At 28.4% G+C, this 19,501-nt stretch overlaps 1 protein-coding gene and 1 long non-coding RNA gene across 10 annotated transcripts in view; one reads left to right on the top strand and one right to left on the bottom strand.

The window, feature by feature from the left end:
* LOC107073455 (putative multidrug resistance-associated protein lethal(2)03659) overlaps window positions 1-19,501 on the top strand; it is a 33,037-nt gene continuing 13,536 nt past the window's right edge. For 2 of the 9 annotated variants that reach the window (XM_089174105.1, XM_015334128.2), the window contains exons 1-3: window positions 3,832-3,973; window positions 4,056-4,176; window positions 10,278-10,410. Coding sequence is in view for 5 of the 9 variants with exons in the window: in XM_015334128.2 (XP_015189614.1) it covers window positions 10,337-10,410 (74 nt within the window). In the remaining 4 variants the exon portion in view is untranslated. Of the gene's footprint in view, window positions 253-1,793; window positions 1,926-3,831; window positions 3,974-4,055; window positions 4,177-4,977; window positions 5,520-10,277; window positions 10,411-19,501 lie in introns of those variants that run through there. The other 7 variants (XM_089174106.1, XM_089174104.1, XM_015334129.2 and 4 more) reach the window with 6 other exon arrangements.
* On the bottom strand, window positions 2,446-3,392 carry LOC149032034 (uncharacterized). The gene is made up of 2 exons (XR_016177082.1): window positions 3,251-3,392; window positions 2,446-3,168 (listed from the first exon to the last, which is right to left on the bottom strand). It is a non-coding gene; the product is annotated as an uncharacterized LOC149032034 (long non-coding RNA).

Below are 19,501 nucleotides of genomic sequence, written 5' to 3'. Positions count from 1 at the left end.
TGTATGCAAAAAGTTGTACGTTGCTAAGATATTTATCGTTGTACTCGGGCATATATAATACCTCGATTCGAGATAAGACTTACGTTAGATATCAAACTGTACAATCTATTAGGATTTTCCTGAAATAAGAAAAGAGAAAGAGAGAGCTCTCATTAAGTTGTGTTTAGAACCTTGAATTCACTCGCGAGCAAATTGTCAAGTTTGCGATAAATTCTTTGTCTAATGTGCATAGCTACTGCGTTATTTAGTTAGGTAAGATCTTTTATAAATATGTTACTTATATATGTCTTTTTTTGATAATTTTCTTTGTTTGCCTACATTTTAAATAAATATATAAAATTATTTAATATTGTTGTAAAATTTTTAAGAAAGTTTATTTTAATATTTTACAATTTGTACATTAATTAAAAATTGCTACAGTTGCTTATTATGTGTAATATTTTTATCTGCATGTTAGATACATATAATAGTATTATATGCTGTAAAAATTGCATTTGGTTTCGAAAGAATTACTTTATGAGTTTGTTGATAGTATCTTCTGATTGTGCAGTGATTCCCAAAGTACGCTACGATGCCCTAGAAAGCCACCGTTTTTTCATAGAACGTTTGCAGATATCTCTATAAATAAAACGCGTTTTATTTATTTTTAGCTAATTATTTAATAAAAACACTAAACTTTTTTGTAGAAAAAACATATAAGAATTTAACATAGAAAATCTTCTTAGTTTAACAAGGACGCCAAGAATGACAAAAGTTTGGGAACCACTGCAATTGTGTACCTTGATCTCTTTAAAGGAATTTAAAATCTAATAAAAAATGATGGCAGAAACGATTAATTCGTGTTTTCGTCTAATGAAGCTGGTCTTTTACGTCCGCATGTAAATTTATTTCATAGTTCAGACATTTTATCATAAGACAATGATTATATAACAATTAAATAGATATTATATTTATACACGTGTACTTATTAAAACAAAGTATATTTACTATATATATATATATATATATATATATACTCTATACATTTTAGAAAATTTTGTTTAATCTTTTATATACTTAAATTCGGTGATCAAAGCTCTTGAACGATTTTAAAAAAAGATTTCAAGTATCGTAATAATTGAGGTGACTTTTATTATAAGAACTAACCTCTTTCCTTAATTTGGTTTACAATTTACAAAAATTTGTAAAACTTTAAACTTATTTTTCTTGGAATAAATTTATCATCTCAATGTGATTAGATTGTTGTAGGTTTTGCATAAGTATGGATTTTTTAATTATATGATATTTTATTGTTTCTACATATGGATTTGTGTTTTATATTTTTATGATGAGCAATGCAATCTATTAATTTTAATAGTTCAAGTAAAGTATTGGAATCATAGTGTAGTTAATGTTTAATATTAAACAATAAATAATAATTAAAGTTTTCTCTACATAAATATAAATTTAAGATAAGTTAGTTTGATAGCTTCTAATAGTAAAAATATAAAACAAATAATAAAAATAAAATACAGATGTTACATTTTTGTTATATTAACTTGACATTATTTAGGCATGTCAACGTTTTATACCAAAAAACAAAGTATTTATTCATTTATAAGAATTTGTCTAAAATGTAATTTTTAAATTAAAATGTAATAGATAATGTTAGCAGTTAAACAAGTTTAGTGAATGACACGAATCTGTTAAAATTTTATTGTTTTGTTTTATAATAAATTTTTAACATAATTCATTGAATAATGTGGTTTAATTTAGTACTGTATTCATTGTAATGTATTGCTATTTCTTTTCAGACAATATATTTTTACTGTTAAAAGAAGATATCACAGATATAGTAGTCAAGAGGCTATACTTTGTGTCTACTCTATATATCACTGTCTTTACAAGTACTGAACAACGTGGCTGTTTTAATACGATCTTGAAACGTAAGTTTGCTGAATTTTTATTATGTGCACAGTATGTAGTGCATAGAAATTTATTTTAAAGATCGTGGTTATAAATATGATGTAGCATATAGTTATAAGTCTAATGGTCATTTTGTTAATTATATTTGTAGTTAATAAAATAGATATTATCTTCTAATAAACAAGTAACTTTTCGATATGAAATTGTTTTAGAAAGCATAAACAAAGTAATTTAATAATAAAATCAGAAAGTTAAATATTTTATTACATTACAACAAGAAACTATGACAATATACAGTTATTAATACTTAAAAAACTTTTTAATTATACTGAGAAATAGAATGAATTTTTTCATTTCTTTCTAATAAATTTGAGTACTGCTAAGGGAACATCATGTGAAGTTATTTAATATTTGTAAGTATACTAGGTAATTGAATAGGTAATATATATATATATATCTTCGTTAATTTTGGATACATGGAAAAAATGTTTAGAAAATTAAAAAAAAAACAGTATCTTAAGAAATACATCAGACGGTGGGAAACATTTGTTCTCAATGCTATTTTATTACTAGATTTCAAAGTTATCAGTATATTGGTAAAAACATTAAGTGCCAAGTGCTTTTTATTCATCTTTTTACTTATGCCATATATTAAACATATATTAAAAATATTTGTGTTAAGGTTTGGAATATTTTGTGAAGTATTTTTTCTTTAGTAAGATATTGGAGTAACAAGCTTTTTTATTATGTGTTATTCTTAAAATTTGTTTAATTGTAAATAAAACTTAGAGAATTGCTGATAAATAGAGACTCTCTTTTTTAAAATATTTGTTATTTACTATATTGTTTTATATTTAATCTTAACGATCATGGCCTCTATGACAAAACATATCAAAATTGTGTTACATTAAACATAACAAGTATCGATGCATTTGAAAATCATGAAAATCTTGTTCATGTTTATTTTAGATATAGCCTATTCTGTGCTGTATTTAAAGTAAGGAAACTTTTGACAGATGTTCTTTATTATATGTGAATAGCTGTATTAAAAAAAATTTTTCATCTACAAATTTTGTGAATTATTAGGCTATTTCGTCTTAAATTACATTAAACGTTTTCGCAATTTATCTTCAAGCTAAGTACTGTTAAATATATAATTATTATTAATTGGCATTAGGATGTTCCGTTCCTGAGCGCGACCTCTCCATTCGCGGTCCTCGTAGCTTATTTCTTTAAGATCCCTCCTAATAGTCTAAGATCCGGCTGCAAAATTAGTGCACTCATCGAGTGATTACTAAAAACCTAATTTTTACGTATATTTATGATTAGGAGAATATATATCTACCAGGTTGCCTATCAAAATGTGGCCGCAAGTATTTTTAATTAAATTATTGTTAATTAATTTTTCGGAAAAAAATTCATTCACTTGTTTTTTAAATAAAATATCATCCACTTCACGGCAATATATGTAAAAACTTTGAAAAATCACGGTTGCCGTTGCGCACTTTGCCGCACCTCTTTGCAGCCAGGTGTAAACAGGTATGATTTTGATATATTTATACGCTTATAATGAACATTTATTACTTATATATCAAGTTAAAGCTAATTTTTTTCTGTTTATTATGATATATAAGGTTGCTTAATTAAATCTGGCCGCAAATAAGGGTTGCTGGCAGTTAAAGATGGTAAATATGAAAGGTAGAGGAAAAGAGAGTTAGCGTGCAACATCACTTGTCAGACGAGGATAGCAATTCCCAGCTGTACGACACTTCAAAGCCACTGCGCATGCGTCGAACGCTAATGTTCTCAACTGAATAGCTGCGACATTATTATTCTAACCACGCTGTTTTGGAGCTACTGTTTGCACCGGTGGTTTAGAACCTGGCTGCGAAGAGGTGCGGTAAAGTGCGCAACGGCAACCGTGATTTTTCAAAGTCTTTACATATATTGCCATGAAGTGGATGATATTTTATTTAAAAAACAAGTGAATGAATTTTTTTTCGAAAAATTAATTAACAATAATTTAATTAAAAATACTTGCGGCCACATTTTGATAGGCAACAACCTGGTAGATATATATTCTCCTAATCATAAATATACGTAAAAATTAGGTTTTTAGTAAACACTCGATGAATGCACTAATTTTGCAGCCAGATCTTAGACTATTGGAGGGATAGCTGTATTATATTTATAATAATTGAAACGTCTTATCAATAGCCCTTAGCAACACAATACGAAAAACGAGATATCTCGTCAGCGATCTTCAATATGGTAACAAAACTATTTTTTACAATGCTGTATATTTAGTTTTCTGTTATTCGTCCTATTACTTATGGTTAGCAGAATCATTTGTCGTACAAAACACACACTCTTTATAATTTCTAAGAAAATACCATCCTGGTGCTCATACTTTCATTATATATCATATACATATACATATACATTTATATATATAGCAGCATTTTGTTTAATAAGAATTGAAATTGAAAAGATACTTAACAAAATATAAAAAAGTTTGTATTTATTATTATTTTTTTCTAATTTCAAGTTAATTTATATTACCTGTTAAAAATATTAGTTCAAATTAAACGAGACTCTATTATTAATATTTCTTTACAGTATACGTATTTGTAATATTTTTTATGTATTTTTATAATTATATTCTTAAATTGACATTATATAGAAATGTAAAAATATGTAAATAAACATTTATATTTATATTTTCTTTTCAATTTTCTGTCAAATATATAAGGTGGTAAATTTAGTTAATGCGTGGTTATCATTTTTCTTCATTATGAATTTTTCTTATTGTATGCAAGCGTTCTTTAATAATATATTTTTTTTAAAGTAACACAACGCTTTCAAAAACTCTAAAAATCGTTTGAACTGAATTCTCATTGAGTAATTTTTGCAATTCAAAATTTGGAAGTTTTTTCAACTATTCGAAATGTACTTTGTTTTTCTTATCATGTAGACGATAACATTAATATTTAGTTCTTCCTTTCTTTTATTTCCTGTTTAATACGCTATCGATCTTACCGCCGTATTCATAGTGCGCTCTTATACTCATAGTCCGGGAGCTAGCAACGTCAGAAAAATAATAATTGAGGATAAGCTAATTTTTGAAGTGACAACTTCTTTAGAATGGGAATGATCTGAAAAGTAAATAAACGGAAACGGAGCTATGTAACGAAGCTATGAAACGGCTGCTATACTAAATAACGAGAGAAAAAGAGATAAACATATAATATTGAGCCTGCGAGAGAATGAGACGGAATATAGCTATACAGTTTTTCCTATTCTCGGTCTCCTCTTTATGCTATGCTTCGTAGTTATCGCTCCTGGTTGTATATGTATGTGTTGCACACAAGTACAACTGCATACTACAGGGCGTGGACACATATTATGTCGATACTCGAGATGTTTTGTAGGTAGGAGCGATAAAAGGGTAGAAGAATAAACAGAGATAAGCACGTAGGTATGCGACAAAAGTATAAGGTCCAAACGAACCGACGGTCGACATAAACAAAGAAGGTGCGTGGTATGTTTTTATTTTACCAAACGTGGTATTTCTTTTCTATATAATTTTATTAAAGATGACTTCTTACCTTCAAGTGAGTATTTTCAATAATTATTCTTTCTGGTTATTATAAATTGTTTAATCAATAAATTTACACATGATTATATTGTTTTTGTGTATTGTTATAGCTAATAATTCAACTCGAACTTATTTAAAAAAAATCATGTCTGCAGATCACAAGTGTTAGAAGTGAAACCTTCAAAAATCTAAGTTTCGAGAGAATGAGACGAATGGACAGTTTTAAGAGTAAGATAATTGTAGGATTTATTTATTATAATATTATTACTATATATAATAAAGGTCACCGGTATGGTCTCTGGGTGGAATAGCTGATAAAAAGTGCACTTTCCACAATTCAAGCAATAAAAACGGAATGCTGGATGCAATAGCCATAGATAGAAACAAAAATGGTAGGATGTTTATCAAAGGAAATATAATTCGTCAGAAATTAGGTAAAAATAAATAATCCTTTTTTTGAAACTCAGGTATAAAATTTTTTTGTTAGTATGGTTTTCTATTTCCCGTTTTCATCTACATTTTTGCGCTATATAACAAACATTTGAGGACATATGAAATAAAAACGTTACGAAAAACATATGGAAAATACTGCTGGACTGAACGAAGGTTCAGGTCAAATGCAATGAAAGATCTAATAAAGATATTCTCTAGAAATGGTTTTTCAACTCTGCAGCCTACCACACTTCGCGAGATCCTTATTATTTATAACATATCTCGTCCTTATTCTTTGGACCACAAACTTATCTTTTTAAATACTCTCGTCTAAATAAAGATCTGAACAACGAAAAATCTTAAAAATGCATTGAATCGTATGGCTCTCTCAGCTTATCGAACTGTCTACACTTTCAGTCTCAAATTTCAGCTCCGTGGTAAGCTCCACCGATTTACGCTGGGCGTTCAACATCTTAAAAATGTTTTTATTTTATTGAAAAATTAGTATAATTTTCTTAAATACGCAAATATCACAATTTATACTATAATTTTCATATATGCATGTGTCAGTACATCTCTTTGGATATTTTTTATAAAAACATATAAAAATCAAATTTATTAGACATATTTTGTCTTAATGCATCAAATATATTTTATAAAGAAGCAAAATATAAAAATATGACAGTAATTTACTTGCTTTGAATGAAATTTGTCAGCTGCTCCTCATTTATTCCACAGTATTCTCTAATTCTTTTTCTCTGATGTATCTGGTAATCCTTTTTGTTTTTTTTAATATTTCAGACACAACAATTATTATATATTCTATGTACTTCATAATTATCTATTATAATATTTGCGAAATAAAGAATTTAATACTAATTTTTCAATGAAATAGAAACATTTGTAAATAGAAAAGATATGACAAGTTGTAAAAAAAAACTATAAGCATGAATATTATCGCATCAATAATAAAGATAATAAATGTAGATCGAATTTCAACAGACCTTTCCTGTTTTTAATAATTATTTTCTCATGATAAGGAACAGACCTTGGTGTGTAGGTAGCTGACAAAAACTAATATTTTCAAAACTGTATCTATCAAGATGGAATGCTGAATGCGATAGCCATAGATAGAAACAAAAAATCTAGAATATTTATCGACAGAAAGATACGTCGTCCTCTAACCGAAGTAAATATAATATATATTTTTTTGAAACTCAGGTAGATGAATTTTTTCTTTCACTCTTTTCACCTTTCCTTTGAATTTGGGATATCTTTATCATGGGTTAGCATACAAAAGTATTTCTTTTTGTGTGGCAACTAATAACTGTAGATGCTGTTAAAGAAGGGAACAATTGTGGTCGTATTTTTTTCGTTTCATAGGGTTTTGAATTACAACGATTTTAAAATCTATTTCTATTTTCGTTGTTTTATTTTATAATATTAAAAATCTTTTAAAAAATTTTTTTTCTATATTTCTTTTTCTCTATTTGTAAAATAAGGAATATTATTTTATTCTTATTGGAAATATAAAGTAAATAGAGTTTTTTTTTTGGTCACGTGTCTAGTTTCTCTTATTTAAAAACTTTTCTATTTTATTGAAAAATTAGTATAAATTTCCTAATTACGCAAACATTATAATTAAAAAACATGTCTTTGGATATTTATAAGAAAAATATTCTATAGTGTTGTCTAATTCTTTTCTCTCATGTATCTGATAATCAATTTTTTTTGTAAAATATTGCAGATAACACAATTATTATATTCTATATAATTCATAAATATTAATTATCATATTTGCGAAAAAAATAAATAGTTTAAAAATATTAATTTTTTAATAAAATAGAATCATTTTTATATAGAAAAGAAATACCACGTTTGGTAAAATAAAAACAGACCACGCACCTTCTTTCTTTATTTCGACCTTCGGTTGGTTTGGACCTTATACTTTTGACGCATACCTACGTGTCTTATCTCTGTTTATTCCTTCTACCCTTCTATCGCTCCTGCCTACAAACATTTCGAGTATCGAAAGAATACGTGTCTACGCTTTGTAGTATGCAGTCGCACACAATCGCACACATATACAACCAGGAGCAATAACTGCGAAGCATAGCATCAAGAGGAGACCGAGAATAGGAAAAACTGTATAGCTATATTCCGTCTCATTCTCTCGCAGGCTAAATCCTATATGTTTGTCTCTTTTTCTCTCATTATTTAGTATAGCAGCCGTTTTATAGCTTCGTTACAAAGCTTTGTTACACAGCTTCGTTACATAGCTGCGTTACCGTTTATTTCCTTTTCAGATCACTCCCATTCTAAAGAAGTTTTCACTTCAATAAAACAACGAAAAAAGAAAAAGATTTTAAAATCGTTTAATTCAAAACCCGATGAAACCAAAACAATACGACCACAATTGTTCCCTTCTTTAACAGCATCTACAGTTATTAGTTGCAACACAAAAAGAAATACTTGTGTATGCTAACCCATGATAAAGATATCTCACATTCACAGAAAGTGTGAAAAGTGTAAGAGAAAAAAAATTCATCTACCTGAGTTTCAAAAAAAAATATATTATATTTATTTCGGTTAGAGGAAAACGTATCTTTCTGTCGATAAATATTCTAGAATTTTTGTTTCTATCTATTGCTATCGCATTCAGCATTCCATCTTGATAGATAGAATTTTGAAAATATTAGTTTTTGTCAGCTACCTACACACCAAGGTCTGTTCCTTATCATGAGAAAATAATTATTAAAAACAGGAAAGGTCTGTTGAAATTCGATCTACATTTATTATCTTTATTATTGATGCGATAATATTCATGCTTATAGTTTTTTTTTACAACGTGTTATATCTTTTCTATTTAAAAATGTTTCTACTTTATTGAAAAATTAGTATTAAATTCTTTATTTTGCAAATATTATAATAAATAATTATGAAGTACATAGAATATATAATAATTGTTGTGTCTGAAATATTAAAAAAAACAAAAAGGATTACCAGATACATCAGAGAAAAAGAATTAGAGAATACTGTGGAATAAATGAGAAGCAGCTGACAAATTCCATTCAAAGCAAGTAAATTACTAACACATTTTTATATTTTGCTTCTTTATAAAATATATTTGATGCATAAAGACAAAATATGTCTATTAAATTTGATTTTTATATGAAAAATATCCAAAGAGATGTACTGACCCATGCATATATGAAAATTATAGTATAAATTGTGATATTTGCGTATTTAAGAAAATTATACTAATTTTTCAATAAAATAAAAACATTTTTAAGATGTTGAACGCCCAGCGTAAATCGGTGGAGCTTACCAAGGAGCTGAAATTTGAGACTGAAAGTGTAGACAGTTCGATAAGCTGAGAGAGCGATACGATTCAATGCATTTTTAAGATTTTTCGTTGTTCAGATCTTTATTTAGACGAGAGTATTTAAAAAGATAAGTTTGTGGTCCAAAGAATAAGGACGAGATATGTTATAAATAATAAGGGTCTCGCGAAGTGTGGTAGGCTGCAGAGTTGAAAAAACATTTCTAGAGAATATCTTTATTAGATCTTTCATTGCATTTGACCTGAACCTTCGTTCAGTCCAGCAGTATTTTCCATATGTTTTTCGTAACGTATTTATTTTGTCTATCCTAAAATGTTTGTTATCAGCGCAAGAATGTAGATGAAAACGGGAAATAGAAAACCATACTAACAAAAAAAAATTTATACCTGATTTTCAAAAAAAGGATTATTTATATTTACCTAATTTGTGACGAACTATATTTCCTTTGATAAACATCCTACGATTTTGGTGTCTATCTATAACTATCTCATTTAACATTCCATTTTTATTGCTTGAATTTGGAAAAGTGTACTTCTTATCAGCTATTCCATCCAGAGACCATACCGGTGACCTTTATTATATATAGTAATAATATTATAATAAATAAATCCTACAATTTTCTTACTCTTGAACCGTGCATTCGTCAGATTGTCTCGAAACTTAGATTTTTGAAGGTTTCACTTCTAACACGTGTGATCTGCACACATGATTTTTTTCATTGACAAATGATATGATTTTTTTTTCGTCTATTTGTAAGCAAAACTATCATAAAGAACTTACAGGAATTTATGCCACTCATTCTATTTGTTCTCGTGCTATTAATAAACAAAAAAAACTTTATTTCATTGATGAATAGAAGATAACTCGAGTAAATAAGTAAACGAGATAGTGATGCACTAAATTTTTTAATTTCACAAGATTTACGATCATTTTACTAATAAAGTTTTAATTCTTTTAGATAATTGTGTTAACAGATTGTTCTGTTTTTCTGATAACAGTTTTCTCGTATATTGAACAAGAATGAACTGAGTATCACTGCGATTAAAGAAGTTTAACTATGGACAAGAATAAAAGAATTGAAGTGGAAAATCCACGAGAGCATGCTGGTATCTTCTCCATTATTACATTCAAGTAAGTAAGCAAAAGAAAACTACTACCTAAAAATGGATATAATTTCATACTTGCTCAACAGAACAAGAAAAATTCTCACTCTAGTACTGAAAGAACTATTAAAAATTGATGGTATAATTGAAAAACTCAAAAATTATAACCTGAATTCTCTTTTGTGCTAAGAAATTCAAAACAATCCTTTCTTGATTTATTTAATTTATGAAATTACTTTTAAGGCTTGAATTACACTATTACATTAAAAAAGCACTTTTTATTTTCTACTATAAGTATTCTAATATAAGTATTTATTGAGAAAAGTAAAACTGAGATAAACCTTGTATACAATATTTTCAATGTTAAGTTCATGGTCATATATATGTAAATTGTAATAAAAATTACAAATATGTCAAATGCGTTGAGCTTCATGACCGACGCACTTGCAAAAAGCTTCCTAATACTATGGCTAAATATTGCAATTGCAAAGGTCCATCCGGCCAATTATTCTAAGTGACCATCATTTATGAGTAATTTAAAGAAATCGAACAATCAGAATTCTTTTATTACTACAAATCCCAATTCCAATAAATTTATTGCTCAACTTGCTCCTGCTTCTCAAATCCGTAACCATCTTTCCCTAACCCCTATTCAGAAATTAAATAGCAATTACATCCTTAAGAACAAATACACAAGCTGTTATGAAATAACGTGCTACCCTTCCTTTTCCATTTCTCTAAATACTGATTATGACAATTCCTAATCAGATTTTGAAACGATGTTTAAGCTTTTGCAACACTCACATACTCTACACGATGTCAAATTAATTTTTAAATTTTCTTGTTGCCATGTTAAATTTATTCGTTATTTAAAATATATTTATGCTGCGTTACATGTTTCTTCTTCAATGACAATCGTTCGATTCACTTACATCAACCCTTCATTCCGACAGACGCATATCGACTTTCTATTATGACTAACATATTTCGTCCTCCTATTATGCCTACTACATTCCCATTCTTTATTTCGACTGCCTTTATCGGTCGCTTATCTCGGCTGAAACTCTACACCTTTTATCCTGCGATTTCTTTCTGCAGTTTTAATCTTAAACAGCTTATTTCACCGATTAGCCGTGTCTTTGTCATCGACATCCGCTCGGTAAAGTAAATCTAATCGTATACATGACGCAATAAATTTAATATTTCAACATTAATAATTGTAAACATGTAAATTAATTAGTTAAGGGGTTATACTCAGTTGCGAGGGTCAAAAAAGACGCCTTTTTATGAATTTTTTATAGAAACAGTTTTTATTTATTAATTACCATAAAGTGATGGTAATTCAAATAGAAGCCTACTTCTAAGAATACAATAACGCATCGATTATGTAAAAATATTGATGTGCACCGCTCCTGTAGATGATCTCCCGAACGACCTCCAAAAAAAGGCGCTTGGCTCTATATCGGCGGTTTGGATTATCTGAAATCATAAATTATTGTGGATTCTTTTAAAGGATAGATTAATGCAGGTATTAGAACGTAGTAGTAATAAAAATTTTAATTTTTGACAAAATGGCGTCTATTTGAAAAAAGTGTCTCATTGTCTCATTTTTGACTGAAATTTTCGCTCCAAATTGATAAAAGAAAATAGTAATAATTAAAAAAAATTTTTTTTCTTTGTTTTTATACCTATAAGGAATATATTTAAGAAGATTGTGTAAAAATTTGAGACCGATCGGTTGAGCCATTTCTAAAAAATCGAGATCACCGACTTTGAAAACACCGTTTTGAGAAAAACGCGTTTAAAGTTTCAGAAGTAGTTTACACATAGTTTAAATTTTTTTTTCTTCAACTTACATGGTATCAGCTATTCCAGGGCCTTAAGAGGGACTTTTTGCCGTATCGGTAGCTTTTATTAAGTTCAGCTAGTGTTGCGTCGAGCCATTCTTCCTTTTCGCGTGCTCCCATGCGCTCTCGCGTCGGAGATCATCACACGCTCTCGCGTCGGAGATCATCACACGCTCTGCGTCCTCTTTTTCGACATAAGCATGAGCTGTGGTGATTAATGAAAGTCCTAATGCACTCATAAAGTACAATAATGATTTTGTACCTTCATTAAACATTCCAGCTGCAATGTAAGCCGCTATTTCAACAACTTTAGAGCCACATGGAACAATTTTTGGAGTTATTTTCCATATTAACTGATTATAACTCTCATTATTGTTTTGTGTAAATCCACCAACACACCTTTCTAATAATTTTACGTTTCTAAGGTCTTCATAAATTGGATATATAGCTTCACCAACATCAGCTGGTAAAGTTACAGCAACATCAGAAGATAATGTGTCTGTTGCTAGCGCTTGCTGCCAACTACACCATTAACACGATTTTCACACTTATAAAACACTACAACGATTTTAAAGCCAAGTCCAAGGGGGAAAGCATTTTCAAATTTTATTTTTCCGTCACATGGTCTAAGAGCTAGCTACATAAAATCATGTGTGCAGATCACACGTGTTAGAAGTGAAACCTTCAAAAATCTAAGTTTCGAGAGAATGAGACGTCCATTCGTAGTTAATGCTAAACACTTATAATTATACAAGTATAAAGTAATGGATAAAGTGTAGGGTCTTTACAAGTACGGTTATGCATAACCGTATAAAATCCTGAATAAAAAAAATCATGTGTGCAGATCACACGTGTTAGAAGTGAAACCTTCAAAAATCTAGGTTTCGAGAGAATGAGACGAATGGACAGTTTTAAGAGTAAGATAATTGTAGGATTTATTTATTATAATATTATTACTATATATAATAAAGGTCACCGGTATGGTCTCTGGGTGGAATAGCTGATAAAAAGTGCACTTTCCACAATTCAAGCAATAAAAACGGAATGCTGGATGCAATAGCCATAGATAGAAACAAAAATGGTAGGATGTTTATCAAAGGAAATATAATTCGTCAGAAATTAGGTAAAAATAAATAATCCTTTTTTTGAAACTCAGGTATAAAATTTTTTTTGTTAGTATGGTTTTCTATTTCCCGTTTTCATCTACATTTTTGCGCTATATAACAAACATTTGAGGACATATGAAATAAAAACGTTACGAAAAACATATGGAAAATACTGCTGGACTGAACGAAGGTTCAGGTCAAATGCAATGAAAGATCTAATAAAGATATTCTCTAGAAATGTTTTTTCAACTCTGCAGCCTACCACACTTCGCGAGACCCTTATTATTTATAACATATCTCGTCCTTATTCTTTGGACCACAAACTTATCTTTTTAAACACTCTCGTCTAAATAAAGATCTGAACAACGAAAAATCTTAAAAATGCATTGAATCGTATCGCTCTCTCAGCTTATCGAACTGTCTACACTTTCAGTCTCAAATTTCAGCTCCGTGGTAAGCTCCACCGATTTACGCTGGGCGTTCAACATCTTAAAAATGTTTTTATTTTATTGAAAAATTAGTATAAGTTTCTTAAATACGCAAATATCACAATTTATACTATAATTTTCATATATGCATGTGTCAGTACATCTCTTTGGATATTTTTCATATAAAAATCAAATTTAATAGACATATTTTGTCTTTATGCATCAAATATATTTTATAAAGAAGCAAAATATAAAAATATGACAGTAATTTACTTGCTTTGAATGAAATTTGTCAGCTGCTCCTCATTTATTCCACAGTATTCTCTAATTCTTTTTCTCTGATGTATCTGGTAATCCTTTTTTTTTTTAATTATTTCAGACAATAAAATTATTATATATTCTATGTATTTCATAATTATTTATTATAATATTTGCAAAATAAAGAATTTAATACTAATTTTTCAATAAAGTAGAAACATTTTTAAATAGAAAAGATATGACAAGTTGTAAAAAAAAACTATACGCATGAATATTATCGCATCAATAATAAAGATAATAAATGCAGATTGAATTTCAACAGACCTTCCTGTTTTTTATTTTTCTTTTTTCATGATAAGGAACCGACCTTGGGGTGTAGGTAGCTGACAAAAACTAATATTTTCAAATCTCTATCTATCAAGATGGAATGCTGAATGCGATAGCAATAGATAGAAACAAAAAATCTAGAATATTTATCGACAGAAAGATACGTCGTCCTCTAACCGAAGTAAATATAATATATATTTTTTTGAAACTCAGGTAGATGAATTTTTTCTTTCACTCTTTTCACCTTTCCTTTGAATTTGAGATATCTTTATCATGGGTTAGCATACAAAAGTATTTTTTTTTGTGTTGCAACTAATACCTGAAAATGCTGTAAAAGAAGGGAACAATTCTGGTCGAATTTTTTCGTTCCATCTGGTTTTTAATTACAACGATTTTAATATCTATTTATCATTTCCGCTGTTTTATTTTATAGTTTTAAACATTTTTTATAAAAAATTTATTTTCTATAATTTTTTGCTATATTGGTAAAATAAGTTATATTATTGTATTTTTATTGGAAATATAAAGTAAATAAGGTTTATTTTTTTTTGTCACGTGTCTAGTTTCTTCTATTTAAAAACTTTTTTATTTTATTGTAAAATTATAATAAATTTCCTAAATACGCAAACATTATAATAAAAAAACATGTCTTTTGATATTTATAAGAAAAGTATTTTACAATGTTGGTTAATTTTTTTTCTCTGATTTATCTGATAATCATTTCATTTTTTTGTAAAATATTGCAGACAATACAATTATTATATTCTATATATTTCATAAATGTTAATTATTATATTTGCAGAAATAAATAAATAGTTTAATAATATAATTTTTTAATAAAATAGAATCATTTTTATATAGAAAAGAAATACCACGTTTGGTAAAATAAAAACAGACCACGCACCTTCTTTCATTATTTCGACCTTCGGTTGGTTTGGACCTCATACTTTTGTCGCATACCTACGTGCTTATCTCTGTTTATTCTTCTACCCTTCTATCGCTCCTACCTACAAACAGGTATATAGTATCGAAATTATTTTATATGTGTCCACGCTTCGTAGTATGTAGTCGCACACAAACACACACATATACAACCAGGAGCGATAACTACGAAGCATAGCATAAAGAGGAGACCGAGAATAGGAAAAATTGTATAGCTATATTCCGTCTCATTCTCTCGCAGGCTAAATCCTATGTGTTTGTCTCTTTTTCTCTCATTATTTAGTATAGCAGCCGTTTCATAGCCTCGTTACATAGCTCCGTTTCCGTTTCTTTACTTTTCAGATCATTTCCATTCTAAAGAAGTTTATACTTCAACAAACGGAAACGGAGCTATTTATCGATATATTTTTACCAAACCCAAAAAAAATTATTAATTTTTGAAAAAATGGCTCTTTCTTTTTGAAATGGCTATAACTATTTCAAAATTCAACCTATTGGGACATTTCTTTTTGTAAATTTGTGTTTCTAAATGTACTTTTCAGAAAAAAATACATAAAAACTTTTAATTTATGAAATCCATGAAATTTTTGCATTTTTTTAAGAAAAACCGTTATTTTCTTGAAGTTCGCCATTTTTCATTTTTTTTTATCTTCTAAAAAAAGACTTTGACTAATTCCGCGATTATCCCCGCCAATCCCAGAGTAGGCTGAGTTAGTTTTTTATTTTTTTTATTCGATTAAAAAAAATTTTTTTAATTTTCAATATTTTTAATTTTCTTTTTTTTGAAATTAAAATAACGCAATTAAACAATTTTACAATATTTTATACTCAATTTTTGGTCTTAAAAAGCAAAGTTTAAAAAAAAAAAAACATTTTAAATTTTAATTGAATATTTTGTAGAGGTAGGATTCGCACTAGTAAACGCAAGACCTACGGCTAGCCAAGAAGTGCAGGTTCTAACCAAAAGATCAAGAAGAACGACATATCAAAAAATTAGCTTATCCCCAATTATTATTTTCCCGACGTTGCTAGCTCCCGGACTAGTCGATTCGTTTGTATCTTATTCTTTTGTCGCCTACCTACGTACTTATCTGTTTATTCTTCTATAGTCCAGTCAAAAAGACCGTGAAATCGGGTTTTTGGCCTATACGACTGAAACTATATGGAAATAATAAAAAAAAAAATGCGTAAAAAACTGTGGGCAAAGTAAAAAGTTCTCAACCCCCGGGAAGGAGGTGAAAAAAATTAAAAATTACGCCGAAATACGATTTTTGGATTATATTTTGAAAATATCAAAAAAAGTTTCAATTAAAAGTTGTAGAGCATAAAATTTTAGGCCTATCTCTTGCAGACCATTTTTCCCCTAAAACGCACCCTTTCACCCCTACGACGGTTCAGAGTACTGAAAAAATGAAAATTCAATAAAAAATATAAAAATTAGACTTTTAAAATTTTTTATTTTAAATTATCTTTAAAAAGTTACAAAGAACAATCTTAAGGAAAAAATTTTTTTTTCAGTCCTTCTATTAAAAATCAAGGGGTGAAAACGGTTTTTGCTCGATATTTCACTTAAAACGGATTATTTAAGAAAATTTTCTTTTTCATATGAATTTTTAATTTATTTTTTAAATTTTGGTGTTGGATTTATATTTATAGATATTTATCTGCAGGAAATATCCCAATTTAAAGACAGGTAATTTGTACATTAAACCTACGCCTTTGTAGAAAGAAACAGAAAATGAAGCTATTTTGCTCTTACTCATTGTGACGTAGGTCGTCATGGCACGCATGCGTAAACTTTTAGCTTACATGCGTGCAAGAGAGATAGACAATCTATTGTTGGTTTCGTCTCAATGAAAACTGTATAACGCGAGAAAACACTTATTATTTGCTACAAAAAAGGTCTAGTACTAAGATATTGTATCTCCCTTACTTTTCGAGATTTATTAAAAAAATAAAAAAACAATTCCCACCTTTCTTACATTTTTGAAAATATCTCAAAAAGTAAGCGAGATAAAGCAATTTTTTATAAATTATGTTTTGTAGACAATTTTATTTGCTACAAAAAAGGTCTAATACAAAGATATTTTATCTCCCTTACTTTTCCAGATATATTAAAAAAATATGATTACTCTCTTACTTGATACTTTTTATTAAGTTTCACCACTGACAAGGACAGCGCAAGGTCTTGCCCTCTCGGATTTTGTTCAAAATTTGCAGGATGATAGATTTTGCTTCCCTTTTTACGAATATATATGGTTATAAGGGCCACTACTCAATACTTTTTGAGATATTTACAATTAAAAATGCTTATGATGCTATCTATTGTTTAAATTTAGTTCTAAAGTAAACAATGGCATGTAATAGGTTTAGTGTAATGACAACGATTCGGCGATCCGTTCCAATAGAGGCCGAGTTTTTAGGGTTCGAATCTTGGGAGGTAAGTATTTTTTTCTTCTATTTTCATATGTAAAGATAAATAATAGAGTTTAAATAAGTTGAAAATGAAATGTCTTAAATGACTAGAAACCTTATAAGAGTTTTATTTTTCATTAGCATTTGTATATGTTCTCAATTCTCACTATTTTCAAAATAAATATCAATGATTTTCAAAAAATCCTAAAATATCGAGACAAATTTAATTTTTTTCGGAATCAGAAGTATTTGTTCTTCGGCATCAATATGTTTATTGCAAGGTACATTCAGATTCTCACGTAGGGCTGGATCACTGTTTACTCTCTATTCTCACCTGCGAAATGCTTTTATTGTTTTGTAATAAATATTATTCTGTAAATATGGAGCATTCCACGCCAAATTGGACGGTTTTAAAAATTTTTATTTTTGATTTCCGCCATTTTTTGATATCTTGTAGTACCCATCGAAAAACCCTTCCTCCTAAATTTTGGCATTTTTTTGATCATCCGTTCCAAAGATATCGAATTTAAAAAAAAAAAAACAGCTCTTTCTGTGGTTTATAGCCCGTAACTTTTTTAAAACTCATCCAAATGAAAATTACCACTCTACATAAAAGTTTTGTTTTTTAATGTACTTTTTGAAAAAAAAATTCAAAAAAATTATTTAAAGTGTCTTAATACGTTATTTTCGATTTTTAAACTTTAAATTGCATTTTTTAAAGTGAGTGCATATTTTGATTTTCTTCAAAATTTTTTACAGAAAACTACTACTAATTTCACAACTTTTTAGGCCGGTCTGGCTGTGGGCCTTCGATAACTACTATTTTTTTTCGATTTCTGAAAATAAAAAAAATTTTTTTTTTTTTAATTTTTGTAATTTATTTCTCTCTTTTAATGTATTTTGAATCCCTTTACATATATTTTTTTTTATTATAACAAGCGTAGGAAAGTCTTAATTACTGATTTAGATTAATAATTAACAAAAATAAGAAAAGTCTTGATTTATTTTCGTGATTTTTTAAAAAAATTTTGGCAGTCTATTATTCAATACAATTTTTTGTAATGAAATAGCTTTTTTATGTGGATAAAAGCATTATATACTATTTATATATATATATATATATATATATATATATATATCGATAAGCAAATAACAACAACTAATGAGTTACATGAATAGGCATCTGAACCAAACAGTCTACCAAATATTGCTGTAAAGTTTTCACCTGAATCAGATTACACAGAAGGAAAGATAAAGCTAGATATGAAATACAATAACGCGAAGCCAATCACCGGAACCCAAAAATTGCATAGTACTCTTCCAAAAGATAATGGAACCATGCAAGTTAAAGAATATTCAAGTTCTATTTATGATCGCACATGTAAAATTTTCAAAAAATGGTTTCATGGTTCCATTATCTTTTGGAAGAGTACTATGCAATTTTAATTTGCCGACCAAAATTGTTCCGTTCTTTTTCAGGCATCCAAAGGAATTAGTTGCAACAACAACAAAAATACTTGGATGTACTGACCTATGATAAAGATATCTCAAATTCCCAGAAGGACTATCATCTATTTGAGTTTTAAAGAAGGATATATTATATTTACTTAGTTTATGACGAGGCATCTTTCTGTCGATAAGCATCCTACGATTATGGTGTCTATCTGTGGTTTTCGCATTCGGCATTCTATTTTGATTGTTAGAATTTGGAAAGCTTAAGAAATTTAAGTAAAAGAGTGCTCGGTCCATTTATCTTACTTTGTGCCTTTCAATCTGTGGTACAAGAAATCATTAAT

Source organism: Polistes dominula, unplaced genomic scaffold (genome assembly GCF_049000335.1).
Source record: "Polistes dominula isolate Pdom_NZ unplaced genomic scaffold, Pdom_raw_medaka contig_277, whole genome shotgun sequence".
Taxonomy (NCBI): domain Eukaryota; kingdom Metazoa; phylum Arthropoda; class Insecta; order Hymenoptera; family Vespidae; genus Polistes; species Polistes dominula.
This window is presented reverse-complemented; position numbering and strand designations above follow the sequence as displayed.